The sequence below is a fragment of the Tursiops truncatus genome, chromosome 1, assembly GCF_011762595.2.
Source record: "Tursiops truncatus isolate mTurTru1 chromosome 1, mTurTru1.mat.Y, whole genome shotgun sequence".
In the NCBI taxonomy this organism is placed as follows: domain Eukaryota; kingdom Metazoa; phylum Chordata; class Mammalia; order Artiodactyla; family Delphinidae; genus Tursiops; species Tursiops truncatus.
In genome coordinates this window covers 68,219,757-68,247,100 of record NC_047034.1, presented here as the reverse complement: position 1 = coordinate 68,247,100, position 27,344 = coordinate 68,219,757, and the positions used below count along the sequence as shown (strand labels likewise).

The 27,344-nt window shown below is 38.1% G+C and overlaps 2 protein-coding genes across 5 annotated transcripts in view; both read right to left on the bottom strand.

The window, feature by feature from the left end:
* The window catches only part of SLAMF6 (SLAM family member 6), a 30,333-nt gene extending 16,885 nt beyond the window's left edge, over window positions 1-13,448 (bottom strand). The window contains exon 1 of the mRNA XM_019932598.3: window positions 13,321-13,448. Coding sequence (XP_019788157.2) covers window positions 13,321-13,426 — 106 coding nt within the window. The 5' untranslated portion in view covers window positions 13,427-13,448. The remainder of the gene's footprint in view (window positions 1-13,320) is intronic.
* Window positions 13,449-16,047: 2,599 nt separating this feature from the next.
* The window catches only part of CD84 (CD84 molecule), a 49,970-nt gene continuing 38,673 nt past the window's right edge, over window positions 16,048-27,344 (bottom strand). For 2 of the 4 annotated variants that reach the window (XR_004526528.2, XR_004526548.2), the window contains 2 exons: window positions 26,793-26,964; window positions 24,419-24,673 (listed from right to left, as the gene is read on the bottom strand). The gene's annotated coding sequence lies outside the window, so the exon portion shown is untranslated. Of the gene's footprint in view, window positions 16,420-24,418; window positions 24,674-26,792; window positions 26,965-27,344 lie in introns of those variants that run through there. The other 2 variants (XR_004526537.2, XR_004526534.2) reach the window with 2 other exon arrangements.

The window sequence follows — 27,344 nt, the reverse complement described above, 5'->3', positions numbered from 1 at the left end:
CCTTCATCTGCTGTGTGTTTCTTTGTCTTCTCATTTTGCTTCACTTACTGTGTTTGGGGTCTCCTTTTCACAGGCTGCAAGTCCGTAGTTCCCGTTGTTTTTGGTGTCTGCCCCCAGTGGCCCAGTGGCTAAGGTTGGTTCAGTGGGTTGTGTAGGCTTCCTGGTGGAGGGGACTAGTGCTTGTGTTCTGGTGGATGAGGCTGGATCTAGTCTTTCTGGTGGGCACAACCATGTCTGGTGCTGTGTTTTGGGGTGCCTGTGACCTTATTATGATTTTAGGCAGCCTCTCTGCTAATGGATGGGATTGTGTTCCTGTCTTGGTAGTTGTTTGGCATAGGGTGTCCAGCACTGTATCTTGCTCATCATTGAGTGGAGCTGGGTCTTAGTGTTGAGATGGAGATCTCTGGGAGAGCTTTTGCCGTTTGATATTACATGGAGCTGGGAGGTCTCTGGTGGACCAATGTCCTGAACTCAGTTCTCCCACCTCAGAGGCACAGGCTTGACATATGGATGGAGCACCAAGACCCTGCCAGCCACATGGCTCAGAAGAAAAGGGCAAAAAAAAAAAAAAAAAAAAAAAGAAAAAAGAAAAGAAAAAAGAAAAGAAAAGTTATTAAAATTAAAAATAATTATTAAAAATAAAAAAGTAATAAAAAAAGAAAGAAAGAAGAGAGCAACAAAAACAAAAAACAAATCCACCGATGATAACAAGTGTTAAAAAGCTATACTAAAAAGAAAAACAACAAAATAACGGACAGACAGAACCCTAGGACAAATGGTAAAAGCAAAACTATACAGACGAAGTCACACAAAGAAGCATACACATACACATTCACAAAAAGAGAAAAAGGAAAAAATCTATCTATCTATCTATCTACAAAAGGAGGAAGAGAGCAACCAAATCAATAAACAAATCTTCCAATGATAATAAACTCTAAATACTAAACTAAGATAAACACAAAGCCAGGATCAAATTAGATGCAGGAAAGCAAACCCCAAGTCTACAGTTGCTCCCCAAATCCACCACCTCAATTTTGGGATGATTTGTTTTCTATTCAGGTATTCCAGAGATGCAGCGTACATCAAGTTGACTGTGGAGATTTAATCCACTGCTCCTGAGGCGGCTGGAAGAAATTTCCTTTTCCCTTCTTTGTTCGCACAGCTCCTGGGTTTCAGCTTTGGATTTGGCCCTGCCTCTGTGTGTAGGTCACCTGAGGGTGTCTGTTCTTTGCTCAGACAGGACGGGGTTACAGTAGCAGCTGATTAGGGGGCTCTGGCTCACCCAGGGCAGGGGGAGGGAGGGTACGGAATGCCAGGTGAGCCTGCGGCGGCAGAGGCCAGCGTGATGTTGCAACAGCCTGAGGAGCACCGTGTGTTCTTCTGGGGAAGTTGTCCCTGGATCACGGGACCCTGGCCTGGCGGGCTGCACAGACTCCAGGGAGGGGAGGTGTGGATAGTGACCTGCTTGCACACAGGCTTCTTGGTGGCTGCAGCAGCAGCCTTAGCATCTCATGCCTGTCTCTGGTGTCTGTGTTGATAGCTCGCACCTGTCTCTGGAGCTAATTTAGGGGGTGCTGTGAATCCCCTGTCCTCATGCACCCCTAAACAAAGGTCTCTTACATCTTAGTCAGGTCCAGACTTTTTCCCGGACTCCTTCCCTGCTAGCTGTGGAGCACTAGCTCCCTTCAGGTTGTGTTCATGCAGCCAACCCCAGTCCTCTCCCTGGGACCTGACCTCCAAAGCCCAAGCCTCAGCTCCCAGCCTCCACCCACCCCGGCTGGTAAGCAGACAAGCCTCTCAGGCTGGTGAGTGCTGTTGGCACCGATTCTCTGTGTGGGAATCTCTCCACTTTGCCCTCTGTACCCCTGTTGCTGTGCTCTCCTCCATGGCTCTGAAGCTTCCACCCCCGCCCATCCCCCATCTCCACCAGTGAAGGAGCTTCCTAGTGTGTGGAAACTTTTCCTCCTTCACAGCTCCCTCCCAGAGGTGCAGGTCCCTTCCCTATTCTTTTATCTCTGTTTTTTCTTTTTTCTTTTGCCCTACCCAGGTACGTGGGGAGTTTCTTGCCTTTTGGGAAGTCTAAGGTCTTCTGCCAGTGTCGGTAGGTGTTCTGTAGGAGTTGTTCCACATATAGATGTATTTCTGATGTATTTGTGGGGAGGAAGGTGATCTCCACGTCTTACTCCTCCACCATCTTGAAGGTCTCTCTGGCATGATATATTTAAAATGATGGAAGGGAAGAACCTACAACCAAGAATACTCTACCCAGCAAGACTCTCATTCAGATTTGGACAAGAAGTCAAAACCTTTACAGACAAGCAAAAGCTAAGAGAATTCAGCACCACCAGACCAGCCTTGCAACAAATGTTAAAGAAACTCCTCTACGCAGGAAAGAGACTAGCAACTTAAAACAAACAAACAAACAAAAACAATAACCACAAAATAAACTTGCACATATATAGACTGATATATCAAAACCTCATGGGAACAGCAAACCCAAAAACTGCAACAGATACCCACACACAAAAGAAAAAGCAACCCAAACACAACACTAAAGACAGTCATCAAATCACAAGAGAAAAGAGCAAAAGAGGAAGGGAAGAAAAAAGACCAACAAAAACAAACCCAAAACAACTAAGAAAATGGCAATACGAATGAACATATATATATATATATATATATATATATATATATATATATATATATATATATATATATGTTTTTTTTCTTTGTGGTACACAAGCCTCTCACTGTCATGTCCTCTCCCGCTGCAGAGCACAGTCTCCAGACGTGCAGGCTCAGTGGCCATGGCTCACGGGCCCAGCCGCTCTGCGGCATGTGGGATCTTCCTGGACCAGGGCATGAACCTGTGTCCCCTGCATTGGCAGGAGGACTCTCAACCACTGCACCACCAGGGAAGCCCACGAATGCACATATTGATAATTATCTTAAATGTAAATGGATTAAATATGCCAACCAAAAGACATAGACTGGCTGAATGGATACAAAAACAAGACTTGTATATATGCTGTCTACAAGGGACCCACCTCAGACCTAGGGACACATACAGACTGAAAGTGAGGGGATGGAAGAAGGTATTCAATGCAAATGGAAACCAAAATAAAGCTGGAGTAGCAATACTCATATCAGACAAAATAGACTTTAAAATAAAGCCTGTTATAAGAGATAAAGAAGGACACTACACAATGATCAAGGGATCAGTCCAAGAAGAAGATATAACAATTGTAAATATATATGCACCCAACATAGGAGCACCTCAATATATAAGGCAAATAACAGCCATAAAGGGAGAAATCAACAGTAACACGATAATAATGGGGGACTTTAACACCCCACTTTCATCAATGGACAGATCATCCAGACAGAAAATCAATAAGGAAATACAGGCCTTAAATGACACATTAGACCAAATGGACTTAATTTATATTTATAGAGCATTCCATCCAAAAGCAGCAGAATACATATTCTTCTCAAGTGTACATGGAACCTTCTCCAGGATTGACCACATGCTGGGCCACAAGGCAAGCCTAGTAAATTTAAGAATATTGAAATCATATCAAGCATCTTTTCTGATCACAACGTTATGAGATTAAAAATAAACCACAGGAAAAAAACTATAAAAAACACAAACATGTGGAGGTTAAAAAATATGCTACTAAAGAACAAATGGGGGCTTCCTTGGTGGCGCAGTGGTTGAGAGTCTGCCTGCCATTGCAGGGGACACAGGTTCGTGCTCTGGTCCGGGAAGATCCCACATGCCATGGAGCAGCTAGGTCCATGAGCCATGGTCACTGAGCCTGCAAGTCTGGAGCCTGTGCTCTGCAACAGGAGAGGCCACAACAGTGAGAGGCCCGTGTACCGAAAAAAAAAAAAAAAAAAAAAAAAAAAGAACAAATGGATCATTAAAGAAATTAAAGAGGAAATTAAAAAATACCTAGAGACAAATGAAAATGAAAGCACAATGATTCAAAACCTATGGGATGCCTCAAAAGCAGTTCTAAAAGGTGAGTTTATAGCAATACAATCTTACCTCAGGAAACAATAAAAATCTCAAATGAGCAACCTAACCTTACACCTAAAGCTATTAGAGAAAGAAGAAGAAGAACAACAACAACCAAAAAAAACCCCAAAGTTAGTAGGAGGAAAGAAATCATAAAGATCAGAGCAGAAATAAACAAACAGAGACAAGGAAAACAGTAACAAAGATCAATGAAACTAAAAGCTGATTCCTTGAAAAGATAAACAAAATTGATAAACATTTAGCCAGGCTCATCAAGAAGAAAAGGGAGAGGATTCAAAACAATAATATTTGAAATGAAAAAGGAGGAGTTACAAATGACACCACAGAAATACAAAGGATCATAAGAGACTACTACAAGCAACTGTATGCCAATAAAATGGACAACCTGGAAGAAATGGACAAATTCTTAGAAAGGAACAGTCACCCAAGAATGAACCAGGAAGAAATAGAAAATATGAACAGACCAATCACAAGTACTGAAATGGAAACTGTGATTTAAAAACTCCCAAAGAGCAAAAGTCCAGGACCTGATGGCTTCACAGGCAAATTCAATCAAACATTGAGGGAAGAGCTCACACCTATCCTTCTGAAACTGTTGCGAAAAATTGCAGAGGAAGGAAAATTCGCAAACTCATTCTATGAGGCCACCATCACCCTGACACAAGACAAAGGTACCACAAAAAAGGAAAATTACAGGCCAATATCACTGATGAACATAGACTCAAAAATTCTCAATAAAATACTAGCAATCTGAATCCAACAGTACATTAAAAGGATCATACACCATGATCAAGTGGGATTTATCCCAGGAGTACAAGGATTTTTCAATATCCACAAATCAACCAGTGTGATACACTACATCAACAAATTGAAGAAAAAAACCATGTGATCATCTCAATAGATGCAGAAAAATATTTTGAAAATTCAGCACCCATTTATGATAAAAACTTCCCAGAAAGTAAGCAAAGAGGGAACATACTGCAACATAATAAAGGCCATATATGACAAAACTATAGCTAACATCATACTCACTGGTGAAAAGCTGAAAGCATTTCCTCTAGGATCAGGAAAAAGACAAGGATGTCCACTCTCATCACTTTCATTCAGCATAGTTTTGGAAGTCCTAGCCATGGCAATCAGAGAAGAAAAAGAAATAAAACTAATCCAAATTGGCAAAGAAGAAGTAAAACTGTTTCTGTTTGCAGATGACATGATACTATACATAGAGAATCGTAAATATGTTACCAGAAAACTACTAGAGATAATCAATGAATTCCGTAAAGTTGCACAATATAAAATTAATGCACAGAAACCTGCTGCATTTCTATATACTAACAATGAAATTCAGAAAGAGAAATTTAAGAAACAATCCCATTTACCACCACATGAAAAAGAATAAAATACCTAGGAATATACCTACCTAAGGAGAGAAAAGACCTGTACTTTGAAAACTGTAAGATACTGATGAAAGAAATCAAAGATGACACAAACAGATGGAAAGATATACCATGTTCTTGGATTGGAAGAATCAGTACTGTTAAAATGACAATACTACCCAAGGCAATCTACAGATTCAATGCAATTCCTATCAAATTACCAATGGCAATTTTCACAGAACTGGAACAAAGAAAATCTTAATTTGTATGGAAACACAAAAGACCCCAAATATCCAAAACAATCTTGAGAAAGAAAACTAGAGCTGGAAGAATCAGGCTCCCTGACTTCAGACTATACTACAAAGCTACAGTCATCAAAAGAGTATGCTGCTGGCACAAAAATAGAAATATAGATCAATGGAACAGGATGGAAAGCCCAGAAATAAACCCACACATCTATGGTCAATTAATCTATGACAAAGGAGGCAAGACTACACAATGGTGGAAAGACGGTTTCTTCAACAAACGGTGTTGGGGAAACTGGACAGCTACATGTGAAAAAATGAAATCAGATAATTCTTTAACACCATACACAAAAATAAACTCAAAATGGATTAAAGACCTAACCTATAAAACTCCTAGAGGAAAACATAGGCAGAACACTTTCTGACATAAATCACAGCAATATCTTTTTTGATCCATCTCTCAGAATAATGGAAATAAAAACAAAAATAAATGAATGAGACCTAATTAAACTTAAAAGATTTTGCACAGAAAAGGGAACCATAAACAAAATGAAAAGACAACCCACAGATTGGGAGAAAATATTTACAAATGATGTGACCAACAAGGGATTAGTCTCCAAAATTTACAAACAGCTCACGAGGCTTAATATCATCAAAACAAACAACCCAATTTAAAAAAATAGGCAGAAGACCTAAATAGACATTTCTCCAAAGAAGACATACAGATGGCCAACAGGCACATGAAAAGATGCTCAACATCGCTAATTATTAGAGAAATGCAAATCAAAACTACAAGACATCACCTCACACCAGTCAAAATGGCTATCATCAAAAAATCCACAAACAATAAATGCTGGAGAGGGTGTGTAGAGAAGGGAACCCTCTTACACTGTTGGTGGGAATGTAAACTGGTACAGCCACTGTGAAGAACAGTATGGAAGTTCCTTAAAAAACTAAAAATACAGCTACCATATGACTCTGCAATCCCACTCCTGGGGATATATCCAGAGAAAAACATGCTCTGAAAGGATACATGTACCCCAATGTTCATTGAGGCACTGTTTACAATAGCTAAGACATGGAAGCAACCTAAATGTCCATCAACAGAGCAATGGATAAAGAAGATGTGCTATATATATACGATGGAATATTACTCAGCCATTAAAAAGAATGAAATAATGCCATTTGCAGCAAAATAGATGGACCTAGAGAATGTCATACAGAGTGAAGTAAGTCAGACAGAGGAAGAAAAATATGTATGATATCCCTTATATGCAGAATCTAAACAGAAATGATACAAATGGACTTATTTACAAAACAGAAACAGACTCACAGACTTAGAAAATGAACTTATGGTTACTGGGGGGAAGGATCGGGGGAAGGGATAGTCAGGGAGTTTGGGATCGACATGTTCACACTGCTATATTAAAAATGGATAACCAACAAGGACCTACTGTATTACACAGGGAACTCTGCGCAATGTTATGTGGCAGTCTGGATGGGAGGGGAGTTTGGGTGAGAATGGTTACATGTATATGTATGGCTGACTGAGTCCCTTTGCTGTGCACCTGAACCTATCACAACACTGTTAATCAGCTACACTCCGATATAAAACAAAAAGTATATATAAAAAAAAATCCACAAAAAATCTATCAGAGCTAATAAATGAATTAAGCAAAATTGTAGCATAGAAGATCAATTTACAAAACTTTACAATTACAACACATATTTTTACAATTGTAAATTTACAATTGTATAGTTTAAATTTGTATTTTACAAATACACATTGTATTTTTATTATTTTAATTAATTAATTTTTTACACATTGTATTTTTAAACACTAGCAATGAACAATCTGAAAAGGAAATTAGGAGAACAATTCCATATATAATAACATCTAAAATAATTAAATATCTATGAATAATTTAGCCAAGGAGATTCGAGACTTATATGCTGAAAACTATGAAATGTTTTGAAAGAAATTAAAGAATACCTAAATAAATGGAAAGACATCCTATGTTCATGGATTGTAGGATTTTTTTTTTTTTTTTTGGATTGTAGGATTTAAGATTAAGTATTTGGCAATACTACCCAAAGCAAGTTACAGATTCAGTTCAATCTCTATCAAAATTCCAATGACCTTTGTGACTTTCTTTTTCATAAATAGAAAAGCCATTCTTCAAATTCATATGGAATTGTAAGGGACCCCAAATAACCAAAACTATATTGAAAATAAAAACAAATTGAAGAACTCGCACTTCCCAATTTAGAAATTTTCACAGCTACATTAATCACATGCCAGTGCATTGCTGGTATCAAGATAGACATATAGATGTCTATATGGAATTGAATTGAGAGTCCATAAATAAACCCATACATTTATGGACAGTTAATTTTTGACAAGAATACCAAGATCTTTCAATTGGGAAAGAATGGTTGCTTCAACAAATAGTGCTGGGACAACCGGATGCCTATAAACAAAAGAATGAAGTTGAACACCTCCCTCACACCTATGCAAGAATCAACTCAAAATGTTTCAATGACCTAAATATGAAAGCAAAAAATTATGAAACTCTTAGAAGAAAACATAGGTGTAAATTTACATGATCTTGGATTTGGCAATGAATTCTTAGATATCACAACAAAAGTGTGAGCAGGAGAAGAAAAAATAGATAAATTAGACTTCATCAAAATTAAAAACTTTTGTGCATCAAAGGACATTATCAGGTAATGAAAATAAAACTTACAGAATAGGAGAAAATATTTATAAATCATATATCTGATAAGGGTCTAGTATTCAACGTAGTTAAAGAGCTCTTATAGCTCAAAAAAAAAGAAAGACAAATAATCCAATCAAAAAGGGACAAAGGACTTGAATAGACATTTCTCCAAAGAAAATATACAAACGGCCAATAAGCACATGAAAAGAGGCTCAATATCATTTGTTGTTAGGGAAATGCAAATCAAAACCACACTTTACAATCAAAAATACACTTTACATGTATTAAGATGGTGATTAATAATAATGACAACAATAATAATAGTAAATAATTGGAAAATAAGTTTTGGTAAGGATGTGGAGAAATTAGAACCCTTATACATTGCTGGTGGGCTTGTAAACTGGTACAGACACTGTGGAAAAAACTATTTAGTGATCCCTCAAAAAATTAAGTACAACATTACCATATGATCCAGCAATTTCATTCCTGGTTATATACCCAGAAGAATTGAAAACAATACTTGTACAAAAGTCTTCATAATAGAACTATTTGCAAAAGCCAAAAGGTGGAAACAACACAAATGTCCATCAGTAGATGAGTGGATAAATAAATATGGTACACACATACAATGGAATATTATTCAGCAATAAAGAGGAACAAAGTACTGATACATGATACAATATGAATAAACATTGAAAACATTGTACTAAGAAAGAAGTCAGACATAAAAAGTCACATGTTGCATGACTTCATTTATAGGAAATATTCAGAATAGATAAACCCATTGAGCCAGAAAGCAGATTAGTGTTTGAAGAGGGATAGGGGGAAGGAGAAATGAGAAGTGATTGCTTAATGAGTACAAGGTTTCCTTTTGGAGTGACTAAATGTTTTGGAGCAGTAGAAGTGGTGGTTGCCCAACATTGTGAATTTACTAAATGTCACTGAATTGTACATTTTAATATTATTATTTTGTTTTGTGAATTTCACCTTAATGAAAAAAAAGAAAGACAAAAATTTTGTGTGCACATGGAGACACAACTGAGGCTAGATCTGTAGTGGGAGACTGAAAACTGGGAGGTGTGGAAGGCTGGTAGTCCAGTGGGCACAGACCACAGATTCTGAGAGGTGGAAAGACACAGTTGTCCTTGAGGATAGTGACAAAATATAAACAACTCTCTGCCTGTGGTGAGCAACAATAAACATTTGAAGGTGTGGATGGTTAGTAAGAAGTAGATAATGCTGCTCAGGGGAAGGGGAGTCATCGGATTACAATCTCTTAGCAGAAGAGCCTGTAAGTTTTTGACTCAAAACGTCAGAATCATTTGGTTGGCCCATGTGTATTGGCTGTACATATATTTCCTACCACTGTTCTCTCTTCAGCATCAGAATACCTGTATCTGCTTCCTGCAAACACACTTGAAGAATTTGTTCTTATTTCTCCATCCCTCCAACCCCACTGTGACTAAAGTCTCATGAGTGTGGTTCATGAAGCAGCACTGGGGTTGCCTGGGAGCTTGTTATAAATGCAGAATCTTAGTCTCCATTCCACAATCAGCATTATAATAAGATTCCCTAATAATTTGTGTGCATATTGACATTTGATAAGTAAGTTCCCACCTATAAAGAATAAAACGGAGAAGCAAATGAGATTCATTTTCTCCAGGGCATGATAATGTCTGATTTCAGTTATACCAATTGGGATTATTTCTTAACATGGTTTATCTTTTCAGATACATTTCTTAAAAGGAGCAAGTTATGGTGTCCAGCCCCTTGAAAGAATGTAGGCTGGCATGAGTCATCTTCCTTCATGCTTGTTTTCAAGAGTGATTTTATTTGTGCCATACTCTTGTCACAGTAGTTTTCTCTCCCTTCCTTAATCACTCCAAACTCTTCCCTGAACCAGGGCCTTCGCACATGTAATTCCCACTGCTTTGAATGCTTCTTCATTAGACTCCTCCCCTGTTTGACTTCTCACACTCCTTAAATATCAGAGGAGATGCTACCTTTCCAGAAAATCCATTCCACATCACCTCATCCAAAGCAGATCCTCTTGTTTTTCTCTGCAATGGTACTGAAACCAAGAAGGACACTGTGGGGACTCCTGGGCATGGAAGGCTTTATGTCCCCCATTTCTTGTTTGTAGGGAATAGACTCCAGCCTCCATGACCTTCCCTGAGTTCCTAAGGGCGGATTAGAATAGTTGCTAATCAAGGAAGAGAGGGGATGCAGAGACGAGAGAGGAGCAGCCAAGAAACAATAGTGCAACCTTGGGGCAGGGTCCTGGTTCCGCCTCAAGGGTTAAACAGCAATATCTTTGAGCTCTTCTACAGAACTAAAACCCCCAAAATGGAATATATCAGCATTCTTCATTCCAGATTAAAGGAACCAGAGAAGCTCTTCAAGAAGACCACCTGAGGCCAGATTAAAGGAACCATAGAAACTCATCAGATTACCTGAGAACAAATTGAAGGAGTGCAGGTCCTGCACACACCCTAATCTTATCAGCAACCCCAACCTTGAACCGTTGCATAAAACTCCTCACCAGGGCTTCCCTGGTGGTGCAGTGGTTGGGAGTCCGCCTGCCGATGCAGGAGACACGGGTTCGTGCCCCAGTCCGGGAGGGTCCCACATGCCACGGAGTGGCTGGGCCCATGGGCCATGGCTGCTGGGCCTGCGCGTCCGGAGCCTGTGCTCCATGGCGGGAGAGGCCACAGCAGTGAGAGGCCCGCATACCACAAAAAAAAAAAAACCAAAAAGCTCAGGTTGGGACACACAGTTTTTGAGGACAGGAGCCTGCTTTGTCTCCCTTGTCTGGCAAAGCAATAAAGCTACACTTTTCTATTTCACCTAAAACTCTGTCTCTGAGATTCAATTCAGCACCAGTGTACAGAAGCCAAGTTTTCAGCATCAGTACGCTGCTTATTTTCTTCCTAGTATCACAGTTTATAATTATATATACATTTATGTGAATATATAACTGTGTATAAACTAACTAGCAGAGTAAAGTGGTTATGAATACAGACTCTGGAGCCAGGTTCTAACCCTGGAAATCACTGCTTTCCTCCTGGGCTTCAGAACACCTGCAAAACACATTCAAGTATGTTTCTTTTCTGCACCATCCCCACTTCCCCCATAACAGTGTGACATTAAGCAAGTTACTTAACTGTTGTATGCCTTCTTTCCTCTTCCTTAAAGTGAGGATAGTGTATATTTCATAGGGCCCAAGAGAAGTATTGATGGGAATGAGGAGAAACAGGGGAATTTTAACCTGAGGACGTTCAGAACATTTAATTCTAGAGATGGGTTCAATTTTGCAAGGAGGCAAAGACACGGGTCTCTGCTCCCATGCTGGGGAGTGGCTCTTGAATGTGTAAGTAAATTCTCCCTCTTTCTACATCTTATACTTATTTCCCAAGTTTCTGTCCTTACACTTTTCTCCTTAACTTCATTTATTACTTCTATGCTGTGACTTCTAAACTTCCAGCCTCAGCTCTACCTCCAGTCCTAAATTTCCAGCTGCTTTCAGGAAATCTTCTCATGGATATCACACCTAACATCTTAAAATTAGTAGCTCCAAAATAGAAATCACCTTCTCTTCATGGCTGCTCCCTCATCCCCGCAACTTTGTAACCTTCTTTGGCTACTCTGAAATTTCACCCCCCCCCAATATTTCATATCTCCTTTCCCTGCTTGATTTATTTCATTCTTATCATTTATCACTATCAAATATACTATTTCACTTATTTATCTTGTTTATTGTTTGTCTCCCCCGCTAAAAAGTTAACTCCACGAGAGCAGGAATTTTTGCCTCCTTTGTTCATGGTGTATCCCCAGGAACTAGAACAGTGCCAGGCATCCAGTAGGTGCTCAATGAATATTTATTGGATGACAGTGAATTCTCTTCCCCCCTAATTCCCATTGCCAGTTAATCTAGTTAATTCTACATCTATGATGATTTTTGCTTCTGTCCTTCTTCCTCTTGTGCTGCTACCGTGTTTATTCAACTGTCACTGTTCCTCAAAAATATTGCAAGAGCTTGCCACCTAGTGTCTAATGAAATTTGGGCAAGTTATTTAAAAAGGGGATAATAATAGTATAGACTCATAGAACTGTCATAAGGCTTATGTATATGATGTATGTACAATATTTGACCCAGTTCCTGGAACAGTATGAGCCCTCAATGAATATTAACTATTTTTATCTGCTACCCTGGGCTAGTTCTGGGCTAGCTTTCCTGTTTTGTCTTCTGCCCCATCCTATACTTTGGCCCCAGCTGACCACTTGTGGTTCTCCAAACCTGACATGAACCTTCATGCTTTCCATGAAATGGACAGCAGGGAATGAGAAGCAGGCAGGATCAGATAATTCCTTTCTGTCTGCCAAATTGGGTGCTGCTGGACTAGATAGCCCCTGATTTGCATCAAAGGAAAGGAAAGCTGGAGAACGCTTTTTATCACAGTAAGCAAAAACTGAGAGGACTATTTCTAGTGTTTTAGTTGGGTTCAGAAATTTCGGCTAAGCCCAACCATAGAATTTCAATATTTCCAATGAAGATTGTGAGGCTCAGGAGGAACGTGTAACCTACCTGTGACACCACAGTAAGTAAGAAGACCTCTTTTCTTAACTTTCGGTCTCTTTATACCACAACATGCTGGTCATAAAACCCAAAGAGTCTTGTCTCATAAAAGCACATTTACCATGCCCCAGCAGATAATTCACTTAAATGAAAACACAGTTGGAACTCTTAACTCTGAACCATCTCAGGCCATAAGCTTTTAGGTTGAGAGACAACGGCAGTTTATCAGGCACCACTGTGAGCCCCACCGGATCCCTTGGCAGAGAGATAGACAGACACCTATAAATAGGTGATTTAGATTGAGCAAGCTGCACAAAACCAGGAGTGACTCATGACTACATGGGTCCGCTTCAGTATTTACCTGGGCCAAGGCAGGAGACAAGCGTGAGAGACTGGAACAGCCAGATCATGCTCTTAGCAGTGGAGAATGGTGCTGGAGACCTCAAGGCAGTCAATGTTCTTGGCATTCTCTCATAGACTGAAAGTGCTTCTACTGAAACTGCCCTCTTCCTCTCAGAGGCGTGGCAAGGCTTTCTTCCCCCATACAAAGTGTTCCAGTTTTATTTTATTACTCTATTTATTTCTTTTCTGAGTAAAGTGCAAAAATCTTGTGTGTGATGTGAATTGGAATTTTCACTATCTATATCCTTTTTTCTTTCTTTTATATGGTAGTAAAACAACCTAAATTACATATTGTGGTTATGTAACCTAAAATTAACTGGGTTTTTTTTTGAATTTTATTTTATTTTTTTATACAACAGGTTCTTATTAGTTATCCATTTTACACATATTAGTGTATATATGTCAATCTCAATCTCCCAATTCATCACCCCCCCACCACCAACCCCCTACCACTTTCTCCCCTTGGTGTCCATATGTTTGTTCTCTACAACTGTGCCTCCATTTCTGCCCTGCAAACCGGTTCATCTGTACCATTTTTCTTGGTTCCATATATATGCATTTATATACGATATTTGTTCTTCTCTTTCTGACTTACTTCACTCTGTATGACAGTCTCTAGATCCATCCACGTCTCTACAAATGACCAAATTTTGTTCCTTTTTATGGCTGATTAATATTCCATTGTATATATGTATCACATCTTCATTATCCATTCATCCATCAATGGACATTTAGGTTGCTTCCATGACCTGGCTATTGTAAATAGAGCTGCAATGAACATTGGGGTGCATGTGTCTTTTTGAATTATGGTTTTCTCTGGGTATATGCCCAGTATTAGGATTGCTGGGTCATATGGTAATTCTATTTTTAGTTTTTTAAGGAAATTCTATACTGTTCTCCATAGTGGCTGTATCAATATACATTCCCACCAAGAGCGCAGGAGGGTTCCCTTTTCTCCACACCCTCTCCAGCATTTATTGTTCATAGATTTTTTGATGATGACCATCCTGACTGGTGTGAGGTGATACAACATTATAGCTTTGATTTGCATTTCTCTAATGATTAATGATGTTGAGCATCCTTTCATGTGTTTGTTGGCAATCTGTATACCTTCTTTGGAGAAATGTCTATTTAAGTCTTCTGCCCATTTTTGGATTGGGTTGTTTGTTTTTTTGATATTGAGCTGCATGAGCTGCTTGTATATTTTGGAGATTAATCTTTTGTCAGTTGCTTCATTTGCATATATTTTCTCCAATTCAGAAGGTTGTCTTTTCATCTTGTTTATGGTTTCCTTTGCTGTGCAAAAGCTTTTAAGTTTCATTAGGTCCCATTTGTTTATTTTTGTTTTTATTTCCATTTCTCTAGGAGGTGGGTCAAAAAGGATCTTGCTGTGATTTATGTCAGAGTGTTCTGCCTATGTTTTCCTCTAAGAGTTTGGCAGTGTCTGATCTTACATTTAGGTCTTTAATCCATTTTGAGTTTATTTTTGTGTATGGTGTTAGGGAGTGTTCTAATTTCATTCTTTTACATGTAACTGTCTGGTTCTCCCAACACCACTTATTGAAGAGGCTGTCTTTTCTCCATTGTATATTCTTGCCTCATTTATCAAAGATAAGGTGACCATATGTCGCAGGCAGATTCTTAACCACTGTGCCACCAGGGAAGTCCCTGATAGTATCATTTGATGCACAAAAGTTTTTTGTTTTAATGAAGGCTGGTTTATTTGTTTTTTCTTTTGTTGCCTATGCTTTTGGTGTCATATTCAAGAAATTGTGCCAAATCCAATGTAACGAAGATTTTCCCCTGTGTTTCTTCTAAGAGTTTTATAGTCTTAGTTTTTATATTTATCTCTTTGATACATTTAGGTTGATTTTTCTATATTATTTAAGGCAAGATTCACCTTCATTCTTTAGCATTAGGATGTCTTATTTTCCCAGTACCATTTGTTGAAAAGGCTGTCCTTTCCCTATTGAATGTTCTTGGCGTCCTTGTCAAAAATCATTTGGACATATATTTGAGGGTTTATATCTGGTCTATTCTGTTTTATTCTACAGCACCCTGTGTCTGTCTTATGCCCCTGCCACACTCTTTTGATTACTGTAACTTTGAAGTAAGTTTTGAAATCAGAAAGTGTGAATCCTCTAACTTTGTTCCTTTTCAGGATTGTTTTGGCCATTCAGGGTTGAATTTAATAAAATACATGTTTTGGAATCTCTCCAGATGATTATTTCTTTTCTCCCCTTTAATTTGTTTAAACAAAACCTTGCAATAAATGATTTCTTTTGCAAAATATATTCAAAGTCTTAAAAGAGAAAAATCTTCCACCTAGAATACTCTACCCAGCAAGATTGCCATTTAGAATAGGTGGAGAAATAAAGAATTTCTCAGACAAGCAAAAACTAAAAGAATACAGCAATACTAAACCTATCCTAAAAGATATATTGAAAGGCCATCTCTAAATAGAAGAGAAGCAAGAAGAAATAGGAAGGAGTAAATCCAGCTGGAAAGTAAATCACTTAAATTACCCAGTATACAGATCAAAAAGAAAAAAAAAACTGTTTGTGAAAGCAATGATAAACACAAGGAACAGCAAAAGGATAAACATGAAGATGTAAAAAGGGACATCAAAATCATAAAGTGTGGGGAAGGAGAGTAAGAAAATCCATATTCTTTTTCTTTATTTTTTAAAATTTATTTATTTTATGTGTTTTTACTTTTTTTGGTTGTGTTGGGTCTTCGTTGCTGCACAGAGGCTTTCTCTAGTTGCAGCGAGCAGGGGCTACTCTTCACGGCAGTGCATGAGCTTCTCATTGTGGTGGCTTCTCTTGTTGCGGAGCATGGGCTTTAGGCATGCAGGCTCAGTAGTTGTGGCTTGTGGGCTCTAGAGCACAGGTTCAGTAGTTGTGGCACACAGGCTTAGTTGTTCTGTGACATGTGGGATCTTCCCAGACCAGGGCTCGAACCCATGTTCCTTGCATTGGCAGGCAGATTCTTAACCACTGTGCCACCAGGGAAGCCTTCTTTTTCCTTTTTTTAGAACGTGTTTGAGTCTATATCACTATCAGTCCAAAGCAAGCAGATATAGGAATGGGTTAACATATTGGAAAAACAGGGCAACCACAAATTAAAAACTTACAATAGAGTCACAAAAACCTAACAGAAGAGAACACAAGTATAAAATAAAAAGAAATAATCAAACCACAAAAAGAAAAAAGAAAGGAACACAGAAGAAATAAAGAATCAACTGGAAAGCAAGGTTTGAAATGGCAATTAATACACATATATCAATAATTACCTTAAATGTTGATGGACAGAATGTTCCAATCAAAAGACATAGAGTTGCAGATTGGATTTGAAAGACAAGAGCTTACAATATGCTGCCTACAAGAGACCCATTTTAGGGAAAAAGGCACACATAGATTGAAAGTGAGGGGATGGAAAAAGATTTCATTCAGGGACTTCCCTGGTGGTGCAGTAGTTAAGAATCTGCTTACCAATGAAGGGGACATGGGTTTGATCCCTGCTCTGGGAAGATCCCACATGCCACGGATTAACTAAGCCTGTGCACCACAACTACTGATCCTGTGCTCTAGGGCCCATGTGCCACAACTACTGAGCTCACATGCTGCAACTAATGAAGCCCACTTTCCTAGACCCTGTGCTCCACAACAAGAGAAGCCACCACAATGAGAAGCCTGCACACCACAACAAAGAGTAGCCCCCGTTTGCTACAACTAGAGAAAGCCCACATGCAGCAATGAAGACCTAATGCAGCCAAAAAAAAAAAAAAAGTTATTTCATGCAAATGGACATGACAAGGAAGTGGGAGTTGCAATACTCATATCAGACCAAATAGTCTTTAAAGCAAAGGCTATAAAGAAAGATAAAGAAGTACAGTATATAATGATAAAAGAATCAATACAAGATGAGACTTTTACACTCATCAACATATATGCACCTAATATAGGAAGACCCAAATACATAAAACAAATACTAACAGACATAAACGGAGAAATTGATATGAATACAATAATACTAGGAGAGGTTAACATCCCACTCACATCAATGGACAGACCTTCCAGACAGAGAACCAATGAGGCAACAGAGGTCCTAAATGATACAATAGAACAGTTAGACTTAATTGATATTTTCAGGGCACTACATCAAAAAAACCCACAGAATATACATTCTTTTCAAGTGCACATGGAACATTCTCTAGAATTGACCATATCCTAGGGCACAAAACTAACTTCAAGAAATTTAAGAGTATAGAAATTATTTCAAGCATCTTTTCTGACCACAATGGCATGAAACTAGAAATCAACCACAGGAAAAGAAATGAGAAAAAAAAAAGATTATATGGAGACTAAATAACATGACACTAAAAAACCAATGGGTCAATGAAGAAGTCACAAAGGAAATTAAAAAATGCCTTGAGACAAATGACAATGAAAACACAACTTACAAAATCTATGGGATGCAGCAAAAACATTTCTCAGAGGGAAGTTCATAGCATACAGACTTTCATCCAAAGAAAGAAAAATCTCAAATAAACAACTTAACCTACCACCTAAAAGAATTAGAAAAAGAAGAACAAAACCTAAAGTTAGCAGAAGGAAGGAAATAATAAAGATCAGGGAGAAAATAAATAAATAGAGATTTTAAAAATACAATAGAAAAAAGCAACAAAACCAAGAGCTTGTTCTTTGAAAGCATAAACAAAATTAACAAATCACTGGCCAGATTCACAAAGAAGAAAAGAGAGAGAACCCAAATAAACAAAATAAGAAATGAAAAAGGAGAAATCTCAACTGATAGCACAGAAATTAAAAAAAAAAATAAGAGAATACTATGAACAATTATATGCCAACAAATTTGACAACCTAGAAGAAATGGACAGCTTCCTAGAAACATACAGCCCAGCAAAATTCAATCAAGCAGAAATAGATAATTTGAACAGACCTACTACTAGAAGTGAAATAGAATTTGTAATTAAAAAACTTTCTACAAACAAAAGTCCAGGACCAGATGGCTTCACAGGTGAATTCTACCAAACATGCAAAGAAGAACTTATACTGATTCTTCTCAAATTCTTCCAAAAGATTGAAGAGGAGGGAACACTCCCAAAGACATCCTATGAAGCCACCATCACCCTGATACCAAAACCAGACAAAGACACCACCACAAAAGAAAATTACAGGCCAATATCTTTGATGAATATAGATGCAAAAATTCTCAACAAAATATTAGCAAACAGAATCCAGCAACACATAAAAATCATCATACACCACGACCAAGTGGGATTCATCCCAGGTTCACAAGGATGGTTCACATATGCAAATCAATCAATCAATGTAATACACCACATTAACAAGAGAAAAGTCAGAAAAGTCAAAAACCACATGATCATCTCAATAGATGCAGAGAAACCATTTGACAAAATTCAACATGAATTCATGAAAAAAAAAAAAAAACTCTTACCAAAGTGAGAATAGAGGGAACATATCTCAAGATAATAAAAGTCATTTATGACAAACCCACAGCCAATATAATAGTCAATGGTGAGAAGTTGAAAGCCTTCCTCTAAAATCTGGAACAAGACAAGGATGCCCACTCTCACCACTTCTATTCAACATAGTATTGGAAATCCCAGCCACAGCAATCAGACAAGAAAAAGAAAAGTTATCCAAATTGGAAGGGAAGAGGTAAAATTGTCACTGTATGCAAATGACATGATACTATATATAGAAAACCTAGGGATTCCACGCAAAAACTACTAGATCTAATAAATGAATTCAGCAAAGTAGGATGATAGAAGATTAACATTCAGAAATCAGTTGCATTCCTTTACACTAACAATGAAATATTAAAAAGGGAATTCAAAAAAAAGACACTTTTTTAAATTGCACCAAAGAAAGAAAAATACCTGGAGTAAACCTGACCAAGGAGATGAAATATTTATATGCTAAGTACTATAAAACATTAATTAAGGAAGTAAAATAGGATTCAAAGAAATGGAAAGATATCCCATGCTCTTGGATTGGAAGAATTAATATTGTTAAAATGGCAATACTACCCAAAGCAATCTACAGATTTAACGTGATTCCTATCAAATTACCTATGACATTTTTTCACAGAACTAGAACAGATAATCCAAAAATTTATATGGAACCATAAAAGACCCAGAATTACCAGAGCAATCCTGAGGGGAAAAAAACAAAGCAAGAGGCATAACTCTCCCAGACTTCAGACAATACTGCAAAGCTACAGTAATCAAAACAGTGTAGTATTGGTACAAAAACAGGCATATGGATCAATGGAACAGAACAGAGAGCCCAGAAATAAACCCACACACCTACAGTCAATTAATCTTCAACAAAGGAGGCAAGAATATAAAATGGGGAAAAGACAGTCTCTTGAGCAAGTGGTGCTGGGAAAGTTGGACAGTTTCATGTAAAGCAATGAAGTTAGAACACACCCTCACACCATGCACAAAAATAAACTCAAATGGCTTAAAGACTTAAACATAAGACATAACACCATAAAACTCCTAGAAAAAAGCATAGACAAAACATTCTCTGATGTAAACTGTACCAATGTTTTCTTAGGCCAGTCTCCCAAGGCAATAGAAATAAAAGCAAAAATAAACAAATGGGACCTAACCAAACTTACAAGCTTTTGCACAGCAGACCATAAAAACAAACAAAAAACCAAACAAAAAACAAAAGACAACCTACGGAATGGATGGGAGAAAATATTTGCAAATGATGCGATAGACAAGGGCATAATCTCCAAAATACACAAACAGCTCATACAACTCAACAACAAAAAAACAAACAGTCCAATCAAAAAATGGACAGAAGACCTTAATAGACATTTCTCCAAAGAAGACACGCAGATGGCCAGTAGGCACATGAAAAGATGCTCAACATCACTAAATATTAAAGAAACGCAAATCAAAACTACAATGAGGTACCACCTCACACCAGTCAGAATGACTATCATTAAAAAGTCTACAAATAACAAATGCTAGAGAAAGTGTGGAGAAAAGGGAACCCACCTACACTGTTGGTGGGAATGTAAGTTGGTACAGCCACTATGGAAAACATTATGGAGGTTCCTCAGAAAACTAAAAATAGAATTATCATATGATCTAGCAATCCCATTCCTGGGCATATACCTGGATAAAGCTATAATTCAAAAAGACACATGCACCCCTATGTTCATAGCAGCACTATTCACAATAACCAAAACATGGAGACAACCTAAATGTCCATCGACAGATGAATGGATAAAGAAGATGTGGTACATATATACAATGGAATACTACTCAGCCATAAAAAAGAACAAAATAATGCCATTTACAGGAACATGGATGCATCTAGAGCTTATTATACTAAGTGAAGTAAGTCAGAAAGAGAAAGACAAACACCATATGATATCACTCATATGTGGAATCTAAAATATGGCACAAATGAACCTATCTACAAAACAGAAACAGACTCATAGCCATAGAGAACAGACTTGTGGTTGCCAAGGGGGAGTGGGGAGGGAGAGAGATGGACTGGGAGTTTGGGGTTGGTAGATGAAAACCGTTACATTTAGGATGGATAAACAACAAGGTTCTAATATATAGCACAGGGAACTATGTTCAATATCTTATGATAAACCATAATGGAAAAGAATATAAAAAAATGTCTATATGAGTATAACTAAGTCACTTTGCTGTACAGCAGAGATTGGCACACCATTGTAAATACACTATACTTCAATAAAAATTTTTTTTTAAAGATTTCTTAAAGATAACTAATTTCTGCATTCTGGAGAGAGCCCCTACTTGATTGCACTTTTTTCCTTTTCATTCCTTGCTTGGTTCAATTTACTAAAATTTGAATTAACATTTTTAACAATTATATTAATAAGTGAGACTGATCAATATCAGGAATTGACAAATTTTTTCCATAAAGGCCAAGATAGTGAATACTTTTAGACTTTGGGGGCTGTACAGTCTCCACTGCAACTATTCAACTTCGCTGTTGTAACATGAAAGCAGCCCCAGTCAATATGTAAATGAATGAGTATTGGGGGGGTTCCAGAAAAAATTTATTTATTAACACTGAAATTTAAATTTCATATAATTTTTGCATGTCACCAAATATTATTCTTCTTTTGAGTATTTCCAACTTTTAAAAATTGTAAAAACTATTCTTAACCCACAAGCTATATAAAAACACTTGGCAGACTGGATTTGTCCACAGGAAGTAGTTTGCTGATCCCTGGTCTATATTTTTCTTTTTTGGGAATCGTCCTCATCTAGTTTGGAATCAGTGCTATATTAATAGGGCTCAATGAATTTTGAAAATTTCCACTAGTTTTTACACTTTGGAACAGTTAAAATTACATAGAAATTATCCTTTCATTGAAGGTGGTGGAGTTAGCTCATAAGACCATCTAGGCTTGGTGCCTCTTGGGGAATTAGATAACTGAGTATATTTTCCATTTTATCTCTGGTTAAAGAAGTTCTTCCAGTTATAACCTTTCAACTTATGAACTATTATAAGTGTAAAGCTATATACCAGAGCAATCCATTTGTTCTTCCTGCCACAAGATGGCATTGTTTGTGTTTTGAAAAGATCACTCTGGCTGTGGTGTAGAGAATGAACTGGACCACGGCAAGTATGACTTCAGGAGGTAAAGTGCTGTTGTCCAGGTAAGAGAAGATAGTGCCTTGACTGCTGTAGCTACTGCTGGATGGAAGAAGAAAAGTTGGATGGATTATAAAAACATTCAAAGAGGTATGTCAGGGATTTTCAAGACCACTTCCACGTTCAATGGTTCACTACGAGGACTTATAGGATTCAGCATATAGTTATACGCATGGCTGTGAGTTATTACAGTGAATAGATAAAAAGCAAAATCAGTAAAAAGAGATGGTATATAGAGTGGTGTCCAGGAGAAACCAAGGTACAAGCTTCCAAGAGGCTTCTGCCAGTGGAGTCACATAGGATATGCTTAATTCCTCTAGTGACATGTGATGACAACATGTGTGAAATATTTTCTACTAGAGAAGTTTGTCTGAGCCTAGGATTCCAGGGTTTTTATCAGTAGTCATGCAGGCGCTATCTACCTAGCATGTATAAAATTTCAGAATCCCAGAAGGAAAGCAGATGTTTAGCACAAAGCAAATTGTTTGTATAAGCAGTTCAGTGACTCCCTTTTATCAGGGAATGGTAGAACTCTCCCCAAATCCAAGTTCCGAGACACCAGCCAAGGGCCAACCTTGTAAGCACACCTTTCAAAGGATAGCAGTCTTAGGCCCACATTGTTAATGTTAACTCTTTTCTGTGTTTTCTAATTCCTAATTATGTTTTATACACAGGAAGTAAAGCCAGTATTTTTCTATTGCATTTCCATCTGAAGGTTGGAAACTTATTAAGGGAATATACTTTGGAATAAATAGCTTTGTCATTCAGACATGTGCCAAAGAATTACTCATTCCAGGTAAGGTAAGACAGTTAAAAGCTGTACAAACTTTTGCATCTTCACTAGTTAATCAAAATATTATACATTGAGGACTTCCTCTGTAACTTGCACAAGATCAGATATTGTGGTTACAAATGATGAGCAAAATCAGGTGTGATCTATGCCCTGATGGAGCTCACAGTCTAGTGGGGAAACAGAGACATTGATCAGATAATCACAAGGAGAAACCTGCTGTGGTGGAAAGAGATCTAGTATAATGAGAGTAAAAATGGGCATCAGACATGGATTGAAGAACAGGAAGACTTCCCTCAGGAAGGGACATTTGAGCTGAGCCCTGAGGGATTAACTAAGTGAAGTGTGTATTAGAGGTAGTGAAGGTACGGAGTGGGTGGTAAAGCATTTCAGACAGAGGGAGAGTCCTAAGGCTAACGTGTAGATTAAATTAAATGAAATGTGCCAGGACCTCAGAGGGCACTAGAAAAACACCACCAAAAATTTAAAAAAATCTTCTCAAGATTATCTGTATCTGTTTATAAAGTTGCTACACAGGTGGCACTGAAATTGTTCTGGGTAGTGGTTCCATTTCAGCCCAACAAAAAACGGATGAAGAGATGTAACTGTGGGAGCTGGGAGCCCAAGCGTGTTTGCAAAGAGTTGCTCAGAGCAGAGGATCTGAAGCTTCTTTGATAAGTAGAGAGTAAAGGAAGTGGTTTCAGATCTAGAAGATACTGTTTGCTGTCTCACATACCACCTCTTAGCAAGTCATTTCTTCAAAGTTTTACAAAACATCCTGAGGCCCTGCACCCATAGTTCTGAGGGAACCGCACCCTAGTCTCGTCATTGAAAAACCTAGTCCTTTTATCCCTTTTCTCCAAGTGGCACTGTGGGTGACCTATACAATCTTACTCTCAAATTCCCTAGAAACAGACTCAAAGTGGTTTCCAGGACTTCTTTTCTACTCTTGATGTCTGGGTCCCAATCCGAGTTCAGTTCAACAAATTATTTATTTATTTATTTATTAACATCTTTATTCTTTATTGGAGTATAATTGCTCTACAATGGTGTGCTAGCTTCTGCTTTATAACAAGGTGAATCAGCAAATATTTATTAAGCTCTCCTAAGGCATTGGCTTCTGTGATGAGCGCTCTTACTGAAAAGGTGAATAAGACAAAACTCTTATACTAGAGGGAGAGGGACCCCAAAACATATGATTTAAGTGCCCAGTTTCTCTGTTTCTAGGATGATCAAGGCAGAACTCCCTGCTCTACCTCTAGACATACGCATCTGCTGTGCTCTGGTTTCTTGTTTCTGGTCCTGGTCCTCCTTATCTCTAGGTTTTCCACCTTCTCTCAGGATCCTGGTCATCTCTCTCACAGCAGACTTCCTTTTCCCCATTCTCTGTCTGACTACCTCAATCCATGGTAACTTTGTGTCTATTCAGTGTCTGAGTTCTCAGCTGCACAGAGCCTTTATCATATTGTTGATAGTTTTTGATGTTTCAGCTACTTATTTTATCTCTTCTTTTCCTGAAAAAGCCAAGTAAGACACAAACAGAATAGATGTATCATCAAATATTCGTGTGTTTACTTGCTGAAATGGAGCTTGTAGTCTCATTTCTTAGGCACTTACAAGGTGCAGACAATACTTTATTAATAGAAATTTACAAATACATGAAATAAAAGGTAACATGTAGAAAGGATAAAATACCCTGTTACAAACATGGCACCTGGCTTCTGAAATAGGTTTAGCAGCATTTGCTACTAGTAAGCATAATCTTCATGCTTGTATTAATTAATCCAAGTTTTTGAGGATCCAAGGTTTATTAGGTACTGTGGACACAAAGAAGAGGAGAAAGTCTTCTGAGCCAAAACAACTTATTGACCAGTTGGGGAGACAGTTAAAAAAATGCCACAGCTATATAATTATAAAAGAATATGATAAATGCTACTATTATGCACTTATGTACTAAATGCTGCAGGAGTGTAAATAAGGAGCTATATATTTAGCTTTGAGTGGGAGGTTTTGGAAGGCTACACAAAGAGGGGATACTTGGTCTGATCCTTGAAATATGAAAGAGCCAGAGATGGAATGGAGAGAAAGGCATTTCAGGTGGGGGACGCAGCATGGGCAAAGGCATGGGAGTGGGAAAGGATTTGGTGAGTTTATGGACCCACGATATTCTATGTGGCTGGATCCTAGGGAATAGGCAGGTGAGGGGCCTGGAAAATCTGATAGGTTAGATTGCTAAGGAGTCTGGTCCCACAGGAAAATGAAGTGATAACTTCCATGTTTTAGAAAGATTGCTCTTTGTGTGATAGCAGCCCAGGTTATAAAGGATAAAGGAATGAACTGAGAGACTGGGATAGAGAGGGAGGGTGTGTTTGAGAATTAGACAGATTGAGGAGACATGGTTGAGAGGGGCCAAATAGAGGAGTTGGAATTTTTTTTTAATTAATTAATTTATTTATTTAACATCTTTATTGGAGTATAATTGCTTTACAATGGTGTGTTAGTTTCTGCTTTACAACAAAGTGAATCAGTTATACATATACATATGTTCCCATATCTCTTCCCTCTTGCGTCTCCCTCCCTCCCACCCTCCCTATCCCACCGTCTAGGTGGTCACAAACCACCTAGCTGATCTCCCTGTGCTATGCGGCTTCTTCCCACTAGCTATCTATTTTACCTTTGGTAGTGTATATATGTCCATGCCACTCTCTCACTTCGTCACAGCTTACCCTTCCCCCTCCCCATGTCCTCAAGTCCATTCTCTAGTAGGTCTGTGTCTTTATTCCCATCCTACCCCTAGGCTCTTCATGACATTCTTTTTTCTTAGATTCCATATATATGTGTTAACATATGGTATTTGTTTTTCTCCTTCTGACTTACTTCACTCTGTATGACAGATGAGGAGTTGGAATTGACAGGACCTAATAGCTGATTAGATGTAGTGGGGAGGTGAGGTGATGGGAAGAAAGAAAGAAGACTCAAGGATAAAAGATTTTTTTGCTTTGGGTGGCAGCTGACTGGTGAAGCAGTGAAGAATAGCAGTTCAGGACACAGTCCCTGGAGTTGGAAGACTAGGAATTGATTCCTGGTTTTAATATTTGTTTGTCTGAGTTACTTAGCCTTTCTGTGACTCAGCTTCTTAACTTGTAAAATGGAGGATGATTGCAACTATTTTGGGGGTAGATAAGTTTTAATGTTTCTTATGGGCTTTAAATGAGTGAATACATATAAAACATCAGGATGGGAATTGTACATAGTAAGCACTCAGTAAGTGTCAGCTATTATGATTTGGTGGGCCATTAACTAGCACAGTGGAAACAGACAGAAAGCAAGTTGGGGAGGTCAAGGAAAGACTTGTGAGTTCAATTTTGGGCACACTGAATTTAAGATGACTTCTGACATCCATGCAGAAATGACCCATAAACAGTTGGAAATATAGATTATAAATTAGTGATTGAGATTATGTGTATTTTAAAAAATTCCCTGACAGATAATTTATGTAATTATCTGCCTATGATAAAACCTCATAAGAAAAAAATCTCTATTTCCCACTTGCAAAGATATGGCCACTTTCAGGTCCCAGAGTTGATGCAGCTAAACCCAGAGGCTTGTGTAGGGCTATTCAGAACTGCCTGGGCAATCAGCCAGCAAGAGTGATGATAATAATTATCATCCGAAGAGAGGATAGTTCTCTTATGCATCCTCTAAATAAATTTCTCAAAGTCTACAAGCCTCTAAAGAATGTACTAGTCATTACTTTGCTTCCTCAAATCAGAAATTCCGGACTTTTACTAATGGGCCTTTGTCAAAATGTATTAACACTTTTATATGAAAAACCATCATGGGCTCCTCACACTTGGATGGAGGATCATTAAAATCTCAAGGTGTGTAGCTGTTTCTCAACCATAAACTAGTATAGCACAACTCCCCAGTTCTTACCTCTTCTGTTCCTGTTTTTCTTGTGGTGTAAATAGTGGAAATTTACACTGTGTTTTTCTCATTTTGTAACAACTCATCAGAAATGTTTAAGACCTGGATTCCTTGTTTGCTGTCCAAAATGCAGAGAGGGCTTCTATCCAAGCTTCTTTAATGGCTGTTTCCAAAAGGAAAGCTGGGTGGTTATCCAGAGAACAATGGAATTAATATATGAACATGTTGACTTGGAGTTGCAGTTATTGTCTTTAAAATATTATTATATGTACATATTCATTCAACAGATATTTGTGGGCCACCTATTATGTGTCAAGCAAGGTGCCAGGTGTGTGCTATACTTGAAGCAAAGTGCCAGGTGTTGGGAATCCACAGCAGGTAAAGGGAGGCAGCATGGTAGACTGCAAGTACTTAGCCCTTGATGACAAGAAGTCCTGAGTTCAAATCCTGTCTTCCTAAGCTTACTGGCTTTGCTAAGGTATTTACTCCCTCAGCCTTAATGTAAACTAGAAGAGTTAATTTCTATTTTACAGCATCTAGTGTAGCAGTTGGTGTACAAAG